The sequence below is a fragment of the Heteronotia binoei genome, chromosome 1 (genome assembly GCF_032191835.1).
Source record: "Heteronotia binoei isolate CCM8104 ecotype False Entrance Well chromosome 1, APGP_CSIRO_Hbin_v1, whole genome shotgun sequence".
In the NCBI taxonomy this organism is placed as follows: Eukaryota; Metazoa; Chordata; class Lepidosauria; order Squamata; family Gekkonidae; genus Heteronotia; species Heteronotia binoei.
The window spans coordinates 255950841-255971303 of NC_083223.1; the positions used below are offsets into that span (position 1 = coordinate 255950841).

At 46.5% G+C, this 20463-nt stretch overlaps 1 protein-coding gene across 1 annotated transcript; it reads left to right on the forward strand.

Moving 5' to 3' along the window:
* Window positions 1-212: 212 nt before the first annotated feature.
* On the forward strand, window positions 213-19716 carry TTC24 (tetratricopeptide repeat domain 24). Its single transcript, XM_060250768.1, has 8 exons — window positions 213-1006; window positions 2137-2352; window positions 9853-9981; window positions 12226-12347; window positions 14085-14204; window positions 17132-17235; window positions 18722-18870; window positions 19565-19716. Exons 1-8 carry the CDS (start codon window positions 241-243, stop codon window positions 19714-19716), a joined length of 1758 nt encoding a protein of 585 aa, XP_060106751.1. The 5' UTR covers window positions 213-240.
* The last annotated feature ends 747 nt before the right edge of the window (window positions 19717-20463 follow it).

A 20463-nucleotide genomic window follows, 5' to 3' on the forward strand; every position in this document is an offset into this window, starting at 1 on the left:
GGTCTCTTTAAATGTGATGGACAGAACTCCCTTTGGAATTCAATTATGCTTGTCACAACCTTGCTCCTAGCTCCACCCCAAAGTCTCCTAGCTCCACCCCCAAAGTCTCCTGGCTCCACCCCCAAAATCCCCAGATATTTCTTGAATTAGACTTGGCAACCCTACTTTCATTTCACAGGATAATTTTTCATGCTCCTCTTTTCCCAGGAGGTCAATGGACTCCCATCCGCTTCATCACTGATGGCTTCTGAAAATTCCTCTATGGTTCTGGAACCGGAGGTCACCCAACAGCTACAAAGCTTGGAACTTCAGGCATCTGGGAAGAAAAAGAAGAAACTGAAAGGAAAAGTCGAGGTGGCTGGAGAACTAGAGAAAGAATGTGCAGAGCCCTTGAAAAGAGACGTTGAGATTGAAGACCTCACCAAAGCTGGACACCAGGCCCTGCTTCTTGGCAAAGAGGAGGAGGCCCTACAGAATTTCAACAAGGCTTTTACCCTTTCCTTAGAAACCTCGAGCCAGCAGGCCCAAAAGGTTTGCGCTTTCAATCTAGGTGCGGCCTACGTCGAGTGCGGCAAACCAGAAAAGGGCTTGGAACTTCTCCTCAAATCCCAACCCAAGGAAGGCGAAACTGCGGCACATCAGGCAGACCTTTTCTTCAATATAGGTGCCGCCCACGAAGGACTGCAAAATTTCCCCAAGGCTCTGGAATATTTCCGCAAAGCCCAAAGTCACTACCATTCTGTCCAAGCCGGGAGCGAGGCTGGCACATACATGAAAATGGGCATGTGCTATCTGGGCATGGAAGACCCTTCCCGGGCGGCTCAATGCTTCCTAGAAGCTGGCCGGGCCTATGCGGAAGTCAACCAACTGGAAGCAGCCGCCACAGCCCTCAACGAAGCCAGCAAATACATGTTGCAGAGCCAACAGCATGGGGCCAGCGAGATCGTCAAGGTGTTGAATGAGTGTCGCTTGTTATGTGACCAAATCCCAAACAAAGGCCTGCTGGGTATGTGTGAGATAGAGTTGCCAGGTTTCCCCTGTCAAGGGATGGTGGTAGGGTTGCAAACACCTGGAGATTTGAGAGTGGAGCCTGGGGAGGACAGGGACCTCATTGGAGTGCAATGCCACAGAGTCCACCCCCCAGAAGTATCCATTTTCTGCAGACAACTGATCCCTGTAGTCTGGATATGAGCTGTAATTCCAGGGGATCCCCAGATCCCACTTGGAGGCTGGTATCCCTAGAATTTAGGGTATGATGAACAGAAATGTGAACAAGGTATCCAACAATGTGGAGTTCACCCAACAGCAGCTCACCCTCTGTAGTGTTGGTATTAAACATTTTTAAAGATTTAAAATCTGCTCTCTAGTTAATCAGGGGCACTTTTTTGGGGGTAAGCCAGAATTATTTTTAAATCATTCATGAAATGGTTTACTGTATTTAAAGCTTGTAGTCGCCGGATTCCAAACTGATCCATTTTGGAAAAGTAAAAACAGAGATTATAAATTGAATCTGACAGAAATATTTCCACATGTGAAGTGTGACTTTCTCATCTGTCCCTTTTTGCTTCAGCCCAAAATGCTTCCTCTACCTGGGGATTCCCTATTCTTAATTGCAGGGGACTTTGGGGCTTCCATAGAGGCAAGAAAACCTGTGGGCGCCATGATGCTATCTGAAACCTTTTCTGTCATGCACCAAAGTGTTTTTAGGAAGTGGGTGGGACCAGGGAGGGCTTTTGCCCAGGAAAGCTTCTGATTGGCCATTGGAGATTTGATTGGCTTTGCAGATTTTTTTAGGTGTTTCTTTAGCAGCAGCTGTCACCACAGCACAAGGATCTGCACTGTGTGACTGAAGTTAGGATTTGGCAATAATTTCATGGCTGGCTTTGCCTTCTGCAGCAGCTATTTTGTTGTTGTGCCTACATGCCACATCAAGGATTCCAAATATGCCCTGATCTATTGGAACTAACCTTATGGGGCCCCTGATCTATTGGATGTAACCTTATGGCTTCAACTCTTCACATTTGATTAACACAGATTCATGACGGCCACTTTCAAATGTAAACAAATTCTGATATTTTTCAATGAATACTCACTCTTTTTCCCCACCCCCCCCACCCCCATTTTTGGATTTTTCAGGAAAACTCTACAATGACATTGGACTCAGCTATTCTCAGCTGAAAATCTTCTCCTTAGCAGCTGAGAGCTTTGAGAAGGCTCTTCCACTCTGCCAAAGCAACACCAACAACCGGTATAAAGAAGCGATTGTCCTTCAGAACCTTGGAGCAGTTCACAACACCCTTGAGAATTTCACCACAGCGTTGGGGTTTCACCGGAAAGCTGCTTCACTACACAGTAAGTTGTCACAAAAAACACCAACCAGTCCAAGGGCACTTCTTCAAAGTTGTCCTCTTTTATGTTTTGTATATTAGAGACATTCCGAGGAATCTACAAATCAAGAATTAAAAGGAGGGTGAATGCTATCATAAAATTGGAATTGAAAAATATCTTGTGGCATTTGAAAAACTGGTGGTAGCATTTGTGCATGCAGCATTACCACAGTTAGCAGATTAATATAAACATGGCTATGGAAAACAAAACTGTGTGTAGCAGGACCAAAAGACCATAAAATAGGGGTATGTGATGTTTTGGTACAAATGTCTAATAAATGCTGTTCCTAGTGGTGAGGATGGCTGACTCCTCCTATGTAACTTAAAGCCCTGAATGTTCTGGACCTGAGGTGTCTTCAGGCCTGCCTGCTTCCCTAAGAACATACCCAGTTGCTGAGGTTTCATCCGAGGCCTTGCACTGTGAGCCCCTCTATTCACAGTAGGACCGGCTCTCCAGCTGACTGCTCAGGGTGGCAGTGACTGCTAGGGGTGCACAGTGAGGAGGGCACTGATTCTCTGCTGGGGTTCAGTTCAAACAGCTCTTGGCCATCAGAGGTACTGGAAGCAATGGGCATCGCCTCCTGGGCCTGTATTACTCCAGGCACTCATCTCCAGCAATGCCACAGAGGCTTGGCTCAGACCCAGTGGGCTCTAAAGCAGAAGGCAATGAAGAATCTTGCTTGGGGCAACAGAATGGCTTGAATGGGCCCTGTGCTCTAGAGAGGGGAGAGGCAGTCTCTCTGTTTCCGCTCTTGCATCCTGCCTGGGGAATGCTTTCTTGGCCTCTGGGGCTTCATTTGAGTTTTAGCTGTCAGGTGAAAACATCATTTCTTCCCCAGCATGATAGGTAATGGTTAGGAGATGTTTTGCCATGTGCTCTTTTATATATATATTTAAAAATATGTGACTGTTGTTTCTGCTGTTTGTTTGGAGGGCTTGTCATTTTGATATTGGTTTACTTTTTTAATTGTTGGTTTCTCTCTCTTTTTAAATTGGGAGCTTGGGAGCACCTGGAGATTGGGGATGGGGGTGGGGTGGAACCTGAGGAGGGTGGGGGTGGGGAGGGGAGGGGAGAAACCTCAGCAGGATACAATGCTATTGAATCTACACCTTCCAAAGCAGGGTTTTCTTCAGGGGAACTGATCTTGCTTGTCTGAAAATCAACTGCAATAGTGGGAAATGTCCAAGTCAACACTAATGGAGCCTGAGGAAGGTGGGGTTTGAGGAGGGGAGGACTACAACGGGGTATAATATGGAGTTTGGTGTAGTGGTTAAGTGTGCGGACTCTTATCTGGGAGAACTGGGTTTGATTCCCTCACTCCTCCACTTGCAGCTGCTGGAATGGCCTTGGGTTAGCCATATTATCGCAAGGGTGAAAGGGCAGCTGCTGTGAGAGCCCTCTCAGCCCCACCTACCTCACAGGGTGTCTGTTATGGGGGGAGAAGATATAGGGGATTGTAAGCTGCTCTGAGCCTCTGATTCAGAGAGAAGGGCGAGGTAAAAATCTGCAGTCTTGTACCATAGAGCCCCCTTCCAAAGCAGCCATTTTCTCCAGGTGAACTGGTCTCTGTCACCTGAAGATCACTTATGATCCTAGCCATCTCCTGGAGGTTGGGAACCTTAAGTGTAGTTCTTAAGCTTGTACTGTGAGGCTGCTAAAAACTACCATCCTGTTGACCTCTGAAGAAGTCCTTGGGTTCTCCACAAGGAAGAACAAGGACTGGTTTGACGAGAACAATCAAGAGATCCAAGAATTACTGGCGAAAAAGAGATCTGCCGACCAAGCACATCTTGCTCAGCCCTCCTGTCCTAGGAAAAAAGCAACCTTTCGCACTATATGTAGCAACCTCCAGCACAAGCTTCGAGACATTCAGAACAAGTGGTGGACCAAGCTTGCAGAGAGAACCCAGCTGTGTGCAGACACTGGTGATTTAAGAGGGTTCTACGAAGACCTGAAGGCAGTATATGACCCATCATATCAGGCTCAGAGTCCCTTGCGTAGTGCAGACGGCCAAGTGCTCCTCACAGACAAGGCATCCATACTGAACCGGTGGTCGGAGTATTTTCAGGTTCTCTTCAGTGCCAATCGCGTAGTTCAAGATTCAGCAATCCACCTCACCCCACTTCAACCAGTGAAAACAGAGTTGGATGAGATCCCCACCCTAGAAGAGACTGTTAAAGCCATCAAGCAACTGAAAAGTGGCAAGGCAGCGGGAGTTGATGGAATCCCACCAGAGATCTGGAAGCATGGGGGCATAGTACTACATAGCACACTTCACAAAGTACTTGTCACCTGCTGGGAACAAGGCAAACTACCACAGGACTTTCGCGATGCAATCATCATCACTCTACATAAGAACAAAGGGGAAAAGTCAGACTGCTCCATAACCCTGCTCTCGATCGCAGGCAAAATCCTTGCTAGAATACTCCTGAACAGACTGGTGCCCACCATTGCAGAAGAACTCCTCCCAGAGAGCCAGTGTGGCGTCAGAGCTAATAGGAGCACAAAGACATGGTATTTGTTCTCAGGCAGCTCCAAGAGAAATGCAGGGAACAGAACAAGGGTCTATATGTGACTTTTGTCGACCTTACCAAAGCTTTTGATACCGTTAGCAGGAACGGCCTGTGGCAAATCTTGGAATGTTTAGGATGTCCCCCAAGGTTCCTCAGTATGGTCATCCAGCTACATGAAGACCAGCGAGGCCAAGTCAGACCCTGAAAGGATCTCTCGGAGCCCTTCCCAATAGGCACAGGTGTAAAGCAAGGCTGTGTTCTCGCACCAACTCTCTTTACGATCTTCTTTAGCATGATGCTTCAAAGAGCCGCAGTAGATCTAGATGAGGACGATGGTGTCTACATCCGCTATCGCACCGATGGCAGCCTGTTCAAACTGAGGCGACTAAAGGCCCACTCCAAGACAATGGAAAAACTTATCCGAGAGCTACTGTTTGCTGATGATGCTGCACTCGTCTCCCACTCGGTATCAGCTCTGCAGCATATGACGTCCTGCTTTGCAGAGGCTGCCAAGCTATTCGGCCTAGAAGTTAGTCTGAAGAAGACAGAAGTTCTCCACCAGCCTGCACCCCAGGAAGATTATCACCCTCCCTGCATCACTGTGGGTGAATCAGTTCTGAAGACAGTCCAGCAGTTCAGCTACCTGGGGTGCATCATCTCCTCAGACGCCAAGATCGACAATAGACTGGCAAAGGCAAACCGTGCCTTTGGCCGACTGCACAAAAGAGTGTGGAGCAACAAGGATCTGAAAAAAGGCACAAAGATCAATGTTTAAAAAGCGGTTGTGATGACAACCCTCATCTACGGCTCCGAATCGTGGGTTTTATACCGTCATCACCTGCGACTCCTTGAGCACTTTCATCAGCGCTGCCTTCGCACCATCCTCAACATCCACTGGAGTGACTTTGTGACCAACACTGAAGTCCTCAAGCGGGCGGAGGTTACAAGCATCGAGACATTGTTGTTGAAGACGCAGCTGCGCTGGGTAGGGCATATCTCCAGGATGGAAAACCACCGCCTTCCCAAGATTGCCTTGTATGGCGAACTTTCCACCGGCCATCGAAATAGAGGGGCACCAAAGAAGAGGTACAAGCAGCGGCGTCACTAGAGCGGGGCCAAGGGGGCCATCGGCCCTCCCCCAGAGCATTCTCATTGGCCCCAGGCACTGACCCATGGCCCCCCCCAACAGGAAGGGGCTGGCCCTGCCTAAGGCTGAGGGAGGAGAAGGGAGGGAAGCCACGACCCGGGATAATAAGAGCGTGCCTGCCGGAATGACTTCTCAGCATTGCTACTCTCGCAGCAGTGGCAGCCTTTCACTCTCAGCCCCGGGAAAGGGGGGGGAGCAAATCCAATGAGAGCCCCCCAGCCACGCTCCTTCCCGCCACGCCTCTTGGCCCATGCGCGTTCCAGAGGAGGGTCGAGCTCACCGCAACTCTCCGCACCAACTTGACAGCGACCCTCGCCCCACAGCAGAACCACCACCACCGTGCGCGCGTTCCCGCCGCCCTTCCCCTCACAACCACCAAGCAGAGATTCAAAAGTCCCCACTCTCAAGTTCGCTGGCGGCCCTTTCGCAGACGCAACGAGGTCTTTTTCTTTCTTTCTTTCTTTCTTTCTTTCTTTCTTTCTTTCTTTCTTTCTTTCTTTCTTTCTTTCTTTCTTTCTTTCTTTCTTTCTTTCTTTCTTTCTTTCTTTCTCAGCACAAAACTGGCACGGGAAGCCCGCCAGCCAGCCGCCCCCGGGCCCAAGTTCCTTGCCAAAGTTCAGCCTTCCCCTCTCCACCTCCACCTCCTCCGCCTGCGCCCGCCGCAGTTCAGTGAGGCGTACGGGGGGGGGGCTGGTCACGTGACCAGAGGGTGACTGAGGGAGGGGCCATGTGAAGTGGGCGGGGTTGTGTGCGGAGGGGGTGACGCAGCCTTCCAAAAGGGGTGATGCCCAATGGGGGGGGTGACTTGAATTAGTTACACCCCAGGGTGCAACCCACCCTAGTGACGCCTCTGGGTACAAGGACTCCTTGAAGAAATCCCTTGGTACCTGTTGCATTAACCATCACCAGTGGTCTGACCTAGCCTCAGATCGCAAAGCATGGAGGCACACCATCCATCAGGCTGCCTCTTCCTTTGAGAACACACGCATAGCTGGTCTTGAGGACAAAAGGAGATTGAGGAAGAATCGTACTGCTGCAGCACCAACCCCAAATCAGACTTTTCCCTGCAGCCACTGTGGCCGGACCTGCCTGTCCCGCATTGGTCTTGTCAGCCACCAGCGAGCCTGCAGCAGACGCGGACTACTGCACCTTTCTGAAATCTTCGTTCGCGAAGTCAAGCCAAGAGAGAGAAAGAGAAGAGACTGTGAGGCTGCACTTTAAGTGCTGTTAAATAAAAAGGGGCTTGCTTCTGGGCAGATCTGCTTAGAATCGCTCCCTAAACTGCAGTCAGAGAGGCCTCCCAGTTTAAATCTTTCCTCTGCCACAAATTCATTAGGTGGCCTTAAGCAAGCAATTTTCTTTCAGCCTCAGTCCTTCTATGGGGATAATAATGCTGGCCTGCCTTATATGGTATTAGAATTATAGCAAGATAATGAAGAGTTTTGACCCCTGAAAGCGGTATGAATTTACTGTATTTTAATGGAAGCTTTTGAACTGCCCCCAAGAAGAGAACATATGAACGTGTATATGAACATATGAAGTTGCCTTATACTGAATCAGACCCTTGGTCCATCGAAGTCAGTATTGTCTACTCAGACTGGCAGCGGCTCTCCAGGGTCTCAAGCTGAGGTTTTTCACACCTACTTGCCTGGACCCTTTTTAGTTGGAGATGCCAGGGATTGAACCTGGGACCTTCTGCTTACCAAGCAGATGCTCTACCACTGAGCCACCGTCCCTCCCCCAAACCAGGATATAAATGCCTTAAAGAAAAAGCAAATCTGTTAATGTTCATGGGGCTTCAAATCATGATTCCACTGGAATCAAACTTTGTTATGATATTATAGGGACAGTGAGAGGAACCTGTTTAAAAGCTGGCAACCCTTTGCTGGAGACTGGCTTTTCCTGTGGAACAAAAATATCCTGACAAATCCAGGGAGACTCCTAGCCTACTGATAGTCCAGGCTGATTTGTCGAAATTCTCTTAATGGGTACAAATGGTTAGGCGATTTCTTTTTTCTTGCACAGGAGTGAGATCTGAGACAGGGGCAGGGCAGAGGCAGAAGAAGTTTATAGTTCTTTAATTTGAAACTGAAGCCAGCTGAGAACTTAGTTCATCTTAGCCTTGGAAGGAGTGTTGGTGCTTTGGAGGACCCTTATTCAAGGCAGGACTTGTCTGTTTCTGGGAGTACTGACTTCCAGTTATGGTTTGCTTCTAAATAAACAAAAAAATACAAATCCCAAGCGTATAAAATATGCAAAGATAGAAAATGCACGGGCAGACCATTAAAAAATTCACAAAATTTCACAAATACCAGTAGACATCAGTCTATTGAAAAATAATCATAAACAAAAATAATATAAACAATAAATAGAATTCTGATAATGATAAATCCCAACAAAAGACTCCTCCATACTCCTTCAAATAGTAGTGTCCAAAAGACCTCCAAGAGTCCAAAAAGAAGGCGATGTTCCAAAGAAATTTCTACAGCCAATATTCTAGGCACAGCTTATGTCTCCAATGGAATCGTAGGAGATGTGAGCTATGCCTAGAGTAGTGTGGAAATCAGTTCCTTTTTTCAGCTGCGTAACTGATGAAGTATTGTTTTTGAAATATCTTGTTCTAAAGGGCATCCGGGAGTATCTGGCACGGAATCAAAACCTGATTATCCCCCCTAGCCGGAATAGGGCCAATCATTCTGTGCAGCACTCTTAGCCAAAGGAAACTCCACTCGTTAGTGCTGCCGGTGGGACTTCTTACCACTTGACATGGGAAGCACACAACAATGGGAAGATCTGATGCAGGGCAGAAGATTACCTGCCTGGCAGGTGTGCCTCTACCTGTGCACTACTTGAATACTTGTGAATAATGCAGATGCTATAAAGACATTATTAGAGTCCAGTGATCTCTTTTATCCAAACAGAGACTGCAAGCCTAAGAACGTTTCCTGGGAGTAAGCCCACTGAATAAAACTCAACCCAGAGCTGGCGACCCTGTCCATGACAGAGTGCAGTTCTAACCTGGATCTCCCAGACCCTAGCCAGCTACTCTAACCACTGCACCAAGTTGGCATCATGATTAACGGATGGGCAGGGCCGGCCCTTCCTCTAGGCAAACTAGGTGGTTGCCTAGGATGCCGAGAGGTGGGGGGCGGCAAATTGGGCTCTCACCCCCCCCCCTCCGGTGCCCCAGGCAAGGGCTTAGTTTGCCCCCCTCCCTGCCACGGCTGCCGCTAGCCCCCTCTGGGCCTCCGCCCACACACCCCCTGGCGCTCCATCCTGTGCACCCCCTACGGCGCTCCGCTGGCCTGCCCGACGTGGCTAAAAGTGGTGACACCCCACTCACTCTTTGCCGGCAAAACTTACTTTTAGCTGGCGATGAGCAGGGGGAAGGGAGAGAGCGAGCGAGGTGCCACTGCTTTTAGCTGCGCCGGGCAGGCCAGTGGACTGCCGGGGGGGGGGGGGGGGCGGGGAGGCAAGGGGCCAGCAGGCCGCCATGCCGGGGGGCGGGCAAGCAGGGTGTTGGAATGCAGCATTAGAGCCGTTTCCAGCACTGATACATGGGGAAGGGAGGGAGGGGGCACGGAGCCAAAGGGGGGAAGCCATGGGGGGGCACTTGGGGGGTGCACCAGGCAGCAAGTCTGCCTAGGGTGCCCCAGGGCATCAGGCCAGCCCTGCGGAAGGGAGAACCTTCTTCTGCTTGGTTTTAGTTATTGCTGACAATACAGGAGCAGGGCTATAAAAATATGGAGCAACCCAAGCTGGGATAGTTTCTGGGACTTACGGACTGTGTGTGTTGCTGTACAGGTACCCTGGGGAACCGGAGAGCCCAAGGACAGTGTTTTGGTAACTTGGCCTATGCATTTAGCCAACTGGGTGATCATGAAGCAGCTGGAGAAAATTACCTTCATGCCCTCCAAGCCTTCAAGGACTCAGGTGAGTAAAGAAGTGCAGAAATAGAGTAGCGCCCCCCTCCGTTAGTCCAAATGTCCTGAGGAAGATCACCTCTTGTGGAATCCATAAGCACTGTGCAAACCGCCCCCTTTTGTAACTGCTTACTAATATTTAGTTCAGGGGTGGCCAAACTTGTTTAATGTAAGAGCCACAAAGAATAAACATCAGATGTTTAAGAGCCACAAGACATGAATGCCAGATGTTTGAGAGCTGCAAATAGATGGGAGAGGGCAAGTGGAAAGAAACCAATCTTTAAATACTTTCTCTAAGCCACTGGCTGGCTTGGCTTGGAGAAGGGATTTAAGGAGACAAATGCCTCTTTGGTGGTGGGGGCCTCGAGAGACATACAATATGTGTAAAAGAGCCACATGTGGCTTTTAAGCCAGTTTGGCCACCCCTGGTTTCGTTAGTCATGTTTTTTTATTAACACTACTGCTAATGTTTATATTTCTTTCTATTTGTGTACTACCTGAAAGCTTTACATATCTAAGATCCATATTATCGGGTCATTTTGCAGAAAAAAAGGTGCAGGAGTTCATTAGCGTATCTCATTTGCATATGCCCTGGGATCTGTGTGCAGTGGGGAGAGAACTCTCCTGCTTGCAGACCCTAGCTGGAAGTTCAGGAGTTGTGCTTCTGTGAGCTCCTGCTGAATTCAAGCCCTGCATGTAATCATCAAACACTAAATAATATAAAGGGTTTTGGTTTTTTTTAAAACAAAACCCACGGTGCAAAACTGCTTTGGCTCTGGCTGTTTCCTTCTGTGAGACAGTTCCTGTTTCACGTTCTTGTTTGCAATGCAGATAGAGTCAAGTGGGCAGCCATGTTGATCTGAAGGGGCACAGCAAAGTTTGAGTCCAGGGTCACCTTTAAGACTGGCAAAGCTTGATTCAAGGTATAAGCCTTCATGCGTAAGCACACTTCTTCAGATACAGCAGAAAAAGAACATAACATATAGGAAAAGAGAGGGGGGTGGGGTGGGGGTGGTTGCCAAGAAGGGCCAGTTAGAGTCAAGAATGGATGTGTAAATACTGGGAGATTATAGCTAAGATTGGATTAAGGAGATTGGTAAAATCTGTGAATGGCAGTAAGGAAAGGAAAGGTCCCCTGTACAAGCACCAGTCGTTTCCAACTCTGGGGTGACGTTGCTTTCACAGTGTTTTCACGGCAGACTTTTTATGGGGTGGTTTGCCATTGCCTTCCCCAGTCATCTATGCTTCCCCCCCCCCAGCAAGCTGGGTACTCATTTTACCGACCTCGGAAGGATGGAAGGCGGAGTCAACCTCGAGCCAGTTACCTGAAAACCCAGCTTCCATTGGGGATTGAACTCAGATCATGAGCAGAGTTTAGGACAGCAGTACTGCAGCTTTAACCCTCTGCGCCAGGGGCTCTTGTGAATGGCAGTAAATTAGCATGCAAATACAAGAGTTAACAAACAGATGTGAGAACAAAAGTTTGAGTTCAGTATTTGCAAAGCATCTCTCCTCTCTTGTTTATCTCCCAAGCCTTATCTTATCTAAGGCAAAGGTCAGTATCTTTAGGCATCATCCTTTCACAGCCAGCCAGAAACTACAGAGGAATCTTTGCCAGGCAATCTTAACTTTGGAACTCCCTTAAGAAAATACCTGCGCTGATTGCAGCATGTATCAGTAACAACATCACATTTTATTTTGTTTCTATTCCAACCTGTTAGTTTTTGGTAGGCTTAGACAGAAACACATTCCCTTACTGCCATTCATATTTAAAAACTATACATCACGGGTGGCCAAACTGTGCCTCAGGAGCCACATGTAGCTCTTTCAAATAAATTGTGTGGCTCTCGAAGCCACCCCCCCCATTATCCCCCTCATTGGCCGGCTTAGAGAAGGCATTTGTCTCTTTAAATCACTTCACCAAGCCAGGTGGTAGCTTGGAAAGTGCATTTAAAGTTAAAGTTGCTTTCTTTGCACCTCTCCCTCATATTTTCCTTCCTTCCTTCTCTCAAACATCTGATGTTCATGTCATGTGGCTCTCAAACATCTGATGTTGATTTTATGTGGCTCTTACATTAAGCAAGTTTGGCCACCTCTGCTATACAACATGTTAAATTACTTCTCTCCCTCCCCTCCTTATCTGACCAGTCCGTGTTGGAAACAACATGTTGGAGTCGATGGCTCCTTGGTCTGATTCAGCAAGTCTCATCCCAATTACACTTTCTCCAACAAGTCTCTTCTTGTCTGTCTTCAGATGATCTTCAAGGGCAGTGGCAAGCTTGTGAAGGACTTGGGGCATCCCGCTTCCACCTAGGAGATCCCAAGAAGTCCATTTTGCATTACAAAGAAGCTCTGACTTTGCTATCTAAATGTCAGGTTAGTCTTCTCATATATGATTCCATGTTAAGCAACATTCCAATATAAACTTACCTGTTGCTGACCTGACCTTAAGATTCTAAGGAACTGTTCGCTAAGTTTAGCTAGAGTGAAATCCAGATGCTTGATAGCAATTGGAGAATCCAGAATCTAGGTGTTTGGAGTCACTGGGCCTGCATGAATTGTTGCAAGATTGCACCAAGCGAATAGGTATTTATTACCTGTGGATCAAACCGTGGTGTTACATATTGTATTACCTCTGAAGCAAAAGGTTATGTTACTTGGCAAAGTTGACATGTTATAGCGTGGGAGATACATAACTGCCAGAAATGGCTCATATATGCCTCCTCTCTAGTCTACTGAATAACACTCCTCTAGTTGTACTTTGAACAGCTGATGTTTTGGGCTCACAACAGACAACTTGCTGTATCAGAATTAGGGAAGTTTAATTGTGGTTTAGTGTGGCGTCTGACCTGCAGGGCTTTTTTTGAGCAGGAACACACAGGAACACAGTTCCAACTGGCTTGGCATCAGGGGGTGTGGCCTGATATGCAAACAAGTTCCTGCTGGACTTTTTCTACAAAAAAAGCCCTGCTTACCTGCATGGTCTAGGCTAGCCCAATCTCATCAGATTTTGAAACCTAAACTGGGTTGGACCTGGTTACTATTTGGATGGGAGATCACCAACATGACACAGAGGCGGGCAGTGGCAAACCATTTCTGAAAGTCTCTTGAATACCTACTAAGTTGCCACAAACAGCTGTGACTACTTAACGGCGCTTTCCTCTGCCATCATGGTGTCTGAATGGACAAATCATAGTTTGCAGTCAAAACAGAATCAAAAGCCATGGACTTAAATAGCCTTGCTAACTATGGTTTGTGCTAACTCTATTTGGACCAATGTCCTAATTGACAAATTTTAATTAGAGATGTAGTTTGTACTTCCACACCTGGCAGTATTTTAGGGATGGGAAACGCGAGGCAACAATGCGTTCTCAGTTGTGGTATGCTTTTTATATATTACAATGTTCAAACCATGGCTAATCCCAAAGACCCTGGACTCTAAGAATATGCCTATCTTCCCCAAGAGGCTCTCTTCACACATCCTAATTTTGTATGATGTCTCAGCCAGTTTATGGTGACCCTGTGGGGTTTTCAAGGCAAGAGACATTCAGAGGTGGTTTGCCATTGCCTGCTTCTGGGTAACAACCCTGGTATTCCTTGTTGGTCTCCTATCCAAATAGTAATCTGGGACAATCCTGCTTAGCTTCCAAGACTGGGCCAGCCTGGGCTATCCTGGCCTGGGCATTTTTAGTCATGCCGCATTTTAAAAACCCTACTGTGCTGTCTGCGCTAACCTGGATTCCCCACGCTAGCCTGATCTCATTCAGACCTAGGAAAGGCCAGCCCTGGTAAACACTTGGATTGGAGATTTAATTTTTAATTTAATTTAATTTCTGATTTATACCCTGCCCTATCCCACAAGGCGGGCTCAGGGCGGCTTACAACACTAAAACATTGCAATAACAATAAATAAAACATATCCAATTAAACACAAGAAATTTAAAATATCTCATAAACATCATACGTAAAATAGAAAATCACAGCTCACCAAGGTCATAGATCACCAAGGTCAACAGGATTGCACTATTAATCAGCTTTAAATGTTGTTAGTCAGAGGCCAGACAAGTTTCTACAAGTAAACTCTGCAGTGGACGTATTTTCTTTAATCAACAGGATGTCTCTGAAACAGCTCAGGAGAGAATTGTGAACAAACTTACTGATTCCCTCCAATCCAAGCTTTCTATGAACAGCCGTTTCTCCCACAGTGGAGGGATCTCACCAGCTGCTCCCATGGTGAGTTGTTAGTTCAGCCAGTCAGTCAATCAACCAATCAATTGTCAGCATAGAAGGAGAAGACTATGATCAAGTGTTCGCTCCAACTGTAAAAGCAGATACTTTAAAAGCAGCATTATGTAAAGCAGGGCAAAACAAGATGCAGGTACACCACTTTGATTTTACCACTGTTTACTTAAATGCACATCTAGAGAAAGAACTGTATATGGAACAGATACCAGGCTTTGAAAACTCAAACAAAGCTTTAGTTTTGAAACTCAACAAAGCATTATATGGCTTAAAACAAAGTGCCAGGGAATGGAACCAGTGCTTGAATAAGGCATTGATTGATTTTGGGTTTGAACAAGGTATAGCTGATCCCTCTATGTTCTGCAAAACAATTGAACAAACAAAATGTTACTTATTAGTGTTTGTGGATGACATATGTTTTTGTTCTACACTGACACACAATTGAAATGGTTTATGGAGTCAACTCAAAATCTGTTCAAGATGAAACACTTGGGTGACATACGACACTATTTGGGAGTTAACATAAGCAGAGACTCACAAGGGTGGTTTAGTCTGAATCAGAAAGAGAAAATATTTAAACTCCTTGAAAAATATAACATGCTGGATGCACATTGTGTAGTCTCACCGATGACTACAGGTTATAAAAACGAGCCTGACGAAAGAGTATTTGAGAACAGGTCTATATATCAATCTCTAACTGGCTCATTGCTGTATATTGCCTGTTGGTCTAGACCTGATATATGTTTTGCTGTACACATGTTGTGTCAAAAAAGCTCAAACCCGTATACTAAGGACAAGGTTGCAGCAAAAAGGGTACTCAGATATCTTAAGGGTACTGTCAACTACACATTGGTGTTAAAAGCTAATGAGGCACAACAAACCACTGCCTACAGTGACTCAAACTAAGGTGATAGGCAGGATGGTAGATCCACAACAGGGTATGTTGTGTACATAAATGGTGCATTGGTACTGTGGAAATCATTAAAACAGACTTATGTGGCCACTAGTACTTGTGAAGCTGAATATGCTGCACTTAATGATTGTGTAATACAACTAGAGTGGCTGCTTGATCTAGAAATACAATGCAAACTGCCAATACGTGTGTTCTGTGACAACACTGTGACAACATTGCAGCTCTGCAGCTAGCAGATGCACAAGGAATAAAACCACAAAGCAGACACATTAACATCAGGTATCGAAATGTTAACGATGTTGTGCAAAGAAAGTTAATCTTGTTACAGGATTATACATCTGTAACGAATGTGGCTGATATGTTTACTAAAAGCCTAAATGTGGACAAGTATACAAATCTGAGGTCTAAATTAGGTCTCACTGCCTATGCCTTAGGGGGAGTGTCAGCATATACAGATGCTCAGTAAGGCATTAGGCTAGTGACTACTGAGCTCATGTTGATCTGACAGTCAGTGTCAAAATATGACTTCAGTACTTACCAGGTCTCAACAAGATGAAACCAGTTCTGACTGGCATTTGGTAACAAGTGCAAAGCTTGAATGTCCAGTTCACAGTGACTCAGCACTTGTAACTCATTGGTGTATATCCTATGTAATTTTTATATTAGCAGTGCTGTGGATTGTATCCTACTCTAGATGGTTTGCTTGGCGAAGCACTTTGCTGGTGAATGTAAATATTGTAAATAAATTGTATATAGTTAAGCACAGAGTGTCGGACTGTTGCTTACTATATTGACTCGCCTACCAGGGCTAGCGATAATAACGGCAAAACGACATCAATCAGTCTTTGTTAAAAACCAGCACAAAAATAAAGCAGGTTCATATACTCAAAATTTTAAAATTTTAAAAATAATTTTACTATTTAAAACATAATAATAAAATATTTAAAAATATTTAAAAGTACAATTTTAAACTTTATCTGCCAGATTTTGTAAGTGGCCTCAAGTACTCCTTGCTAAAACCAGCAGATTTTCATCAGTTAGCATCATTCTGTTAGTTCATTCTATTATAGTACAATCTTTAAAAAAAAAAAAAAGTGAACTCAAGCTTGTGAACACCTTTGGATTGTTGGTTGAGCTGCTATGACGTCATGGAATGTTCATAAACCGTCAATATCCAAGAAGGAATGATCCCTAAAAAGAGACTGGCAAACAGAACAGTTTCTTTGAGGCAAATTAATTTGGGGGAGATTTCACCTAGAAGCTATGGACCGGCTGGAGTCTTGTCCATGGCTTTTTTTTTATAGCATTCTTAACTGCTGTGCTGAAATCTTTCTGGGGTCATGGTGAGCAACCTCAACAGAGAGTGGTAGAAAACTCTTCCATTCATTCCCAGCAGGAGAAACTATGTAGTTTTGCAGCACGATTGATTTATTTATTTATTTATATTAAGATTTATACCCCGCCCTTCTCACCTAGGTGTCTCAGGGCGGCTTTATTTATCCAATTTTCAGCAACATGCATTTGATCTAAAATGAAGATAGTTTCGAGGGATAGGCATGTTGGTCTGCAGTAGAACATCTAGATTAGGTGAGGCTGGGAGAGAATGTGTGGCCCAAAGTGACTCATTGAATTTCATGGCTGATTTGAATCCAGGTTTCCCCTTCCATGGTCCCAACTTGAAACTCTGTCCACTATAACACAATAGCTTAGCATTGGCTGGGTTGGGAAATACCTGGAGTTTTTGGAGGTAGAGCCTGAGGAAGGTGGGGTTTGGGGAAGGGAGGGACTTCCATGGGGTATAATGCCACGGAGTCCACCTTCTAAAATGGCCATTTTCTCCCGGTGGTCTCTGTCACCTTGAGCTCAGTTGTAATCTCAGGAAATCTCCAGCTACCACCTGGAAGTGGGTGACCCTAAGTAGGCTTTCTTTTTAAGTCAGGCAGTTGGCTTGGATCATCCACTGGGCTCCTTCCATTTATGCTTTTCTTTCTGCCTCTTTCTTCAGAAACACATTCCTGCGTCCCAGGCCTCGAGCCAGGTCCGCTTCGCTGTGCCACTACACCACAAAAACAACAATCCGCCTCCAGGGGCAGCCTACCTCAGCGAGTCGTAAGTAGGGGGATGTGCTGTCTCTGGTGCCGGAGCATACAAACCCTGGGATATCCGTCCCCTTGTTGTTTATATAAATTATTTAAATGAAAAACAGAGATCAGTTTGGATTGAAAAAACCACAGAGTTTTCCCAGGTACCATAGAGTTTTCCTCCCAAATTTCTAGAGTGTCTGGAAAATCCATAGAGTTTTCCTGGAAGCTCCTAGAGCAGCCAGCGCAATGATATCACTTCCTAATGATGTCACTGTACCAGTGACATGCAGGAGGATCCCCCTGTCAGCTCATTGTGGGCCAGCAAGTTGAAAACCTCCAGGGCAGGAGAACCCCCACCCAGCCTGGGAACTTGGCAACCCTAACTGAGATGTACTTCATAATTGCCTTTGTCAAAGTAACGTGACTGCTGAAGGGAAGTCAGGTGTGTACACTATAGGGTTGCCAGGCAAGCAGTGGGGGATGGGGTGGCATGACAGATGGGGGTGCCACCTGACACTGCCACCACTCTGGAATTAGGGTCTCTTAGGAAGGCCCAGAGTACCCCCCCATGCCCTTCAGATCTCTCTTGCCAAGAAAATAGGCATGTAGACCAGGCAGAGTAACAACATAAAGATTTATTTAAACAGGGAAATCAATAAGAGCAAGTGAACAGATAAGGTGCTTTAAAACTGTATATTAATGTGGGTGAAGGAAAATAAACATAAAACCCCTAATGTGACTAGACTCAACTGTCCCTAGTCTGTTAGGCCACCAGGCCTTGGTCTGCTCACTCTCTCCCTCAGAGTGAGGGTCTTCCTCCTAAACAGCAGCCGTCCTGCCACCTTGACCTCTCAGGAGCAAAGAACAGCATTTGTCTTCTGAGAGAGCTTTTAAGCAATTCTCCTCAGAGCCTACTTGGATGCCGATTGGCTAAAACCAGCGCCAAGCATTCTGGGGATTGTAGGCTGTCTCTCCCAACTGTGACACAAGCCTCACAAGCTCCCTAGGCCCACTAGGCCTCTGTCTCACCGCACAGCATAGATCATGACAGGGGGACTTATCAGGAGCAGGAGGAAGGCCCAAGTTATGTCATTGGCAACACAGCAATGTCATTTCCAATGTGCACTGGAAGTGATGTCATGTTGCAGCGATGGTCTGCTATTTGGGCAAAAACTATGGTAAAAATGCCTTCTGCCATAAAGTTTTTGCGAAATACCAGAATGTCACCTGGACATCGCTGACATGATGACCATTTCTGGTGAGTGCCAAAAGTGACATTGCCACATTCCTGGCAATGTAGTCTCGGTCTCCTTCCCTGGCTTGATAAGCCCCTGCCGTCCAACTGATTAGCAGCAAGGTTCAGGGCCTAGCAGTGGGGGATTCCCCCATCTCTTCCAGGGGCTCTGGCAACCCTAGTATGCTGTGCCCTCACATACTAGGAGAATCAATTCCATGTTGTCTGAATGCAGTGCCTCAAAATCCTGGTGCTCTTTTTTTGTCACTGTTCGTAGATCCTTTGCACCACAAAACCATCGGGTGCAGCCCATGGAGGAGAAACCTGTACCTGCCCCACTGAACCAGAGACCTCTTCCACAGGGAGAAACCTTGATCCCTCAAAACAGTCAAATGAAATCACAGCAAGCTGTTTATGGAGTACCTGGTAAATAAAATTGACTGCTGGGTTTCTGGGCCTGGCTTCCACACTCTGCTTCAGGTACAAATTTTTGCTCTAGTAACAAAATAAATGGTCTAGGCATCTTTCTAAACAAAGGATCCCCTGCACGGTGTCTACGAGTGCCACGGCACCTGTCCACTTCATTCCTGTTGCCCACGGACTATTTTTAGAGACTGGGTGGGGCCACATGTGGCTTTTGGGTTTCTAATTAACTGCTGGAGATCTAATTAGGTGTGCAGATTCAAAAAAACATTGCTTTGACAGCAGCCACAGCCATAGCACAAAGATCTTCACTGCATGACTGAAGATAAGTTATGTGGTTTAAACAAATTGCCCATTTGTGCTGGACATGTTGAAGAGCTAATGTTAAAGATATGCACGCTCTCAGTCCCTGATGTTTTGTCATTGGCTCCACCTTCCACCCTAATTTCAGCCTGGCCCGGTAGGACTCCTGACTTGAATCCCCTGCTGCTTTGATAGACAAGGGGATGATTAATGTGTATCATTTGCATCAGACGCAAAGATTGCACAATGTCTGAATCAGGCTTCCCCAGAACGGAGAAGACTTGAATATGCTAACAACCCTGGTTCAACATTGGTGCATGAACAGACACAGAGCAGGCAAACTCTGGGCCTTGGAGACTCTGAGCAGCTTCTTAACCTTTCCCCTTGCTTTTAGAGATGGTAGCAGCAGCTAAGCAGGCAGCCCACAGAGACAGGGTTCCTGCTCTCCGAATTCCAAATGGCCACGCAATACTGGCCAGCAATAGCCCTGAAGGAGGCGATCAGCCCAAGATGGCTTCTGACTGCCTTAACCAGGCTAACAGGTGAGCGAGTACTTCCAAAAGGTGCTGAGAAGCTTCAGTTGTCTGTAACTTCTAAAAAAACAAACACCTGGATTTAAAAAAATTATTTTAAAATTGGGTCTTTTTTTTAGTAATTTATAAACCGTGACAAACAGCCTAACATACTACACCTCTCTCCCCACCCCCCCACCCCCATACCTACACATTGGCTCAGTTTACACATCACAGCAGGATTTCTCAACCCTGGTTTATGTTTTATGAGACATCTTACTCAGGGCTTTTTTTTTTTTAAAGAAAAAGCCCAGCAGAAACTCATTTGCATATTAGGCTCCCTGGTGTCACCAGAAGTGATGTCACTCATTCAGTAAATTACTTTCTGCATATTGACACAGAACAGTTACAGTGCTATCAGCTGCATTCCATGGATATGTGTTCTCACATAGCCCAGTGAGAGACCTTGTTTGCCCCCCCCACCCCCAAAACATGGCCAGAGAGAGAGAGCCATGTGTGGGGAAGCAGGCAGTGGCAAACCCAGCTTCTCCCGGGAGGGGGCACTTGTGGGTGGCTCCACGTCTCTCACTCTCTTTGCAAGCCCATTGGAGGCTGGCAGCACTTGTGAGTGGCTCCACGTTTCTCACTCTCTTGGGGCTCCACGGCTCCACGTCTCTCACTCTCTTGGGGCTCCACGGCTCCACGTCTCTCACTCTCTTGGGTGGCTCCACGTCTCTCACTCTCTTTGCAAGCCCATTGGAGGCTGGCAGCACTTGTGGGT

What these genes read in the sequence shown, in the direction of transcription:
- TTC24 (XM_060250768.1), top strand. Translation starts at nt 241, where the DNA reads ATGGCTTCTGAAAATTCCTCTATGGTTCTGGAACCGGAGGTCACCCAA. An exon ending in CTTTGCTATCTAAATGTCAG is followed by an intron (nt 12,348 to 14,084) that starts GTTAGTCTTCTC and finishes TTTAATCAACAG; the next exon opens with GATGTCTCTGAAACAGCTCA. An exon ending in GCAGCCTACCTCAGCGAGTC is followed by an intron (nt 17,236 to 18,721) that starts GTAAGTAGGGGG and finishes CACTGTTCGTAG; the next exon opens with ATCCTTTGCACCACAAAACC.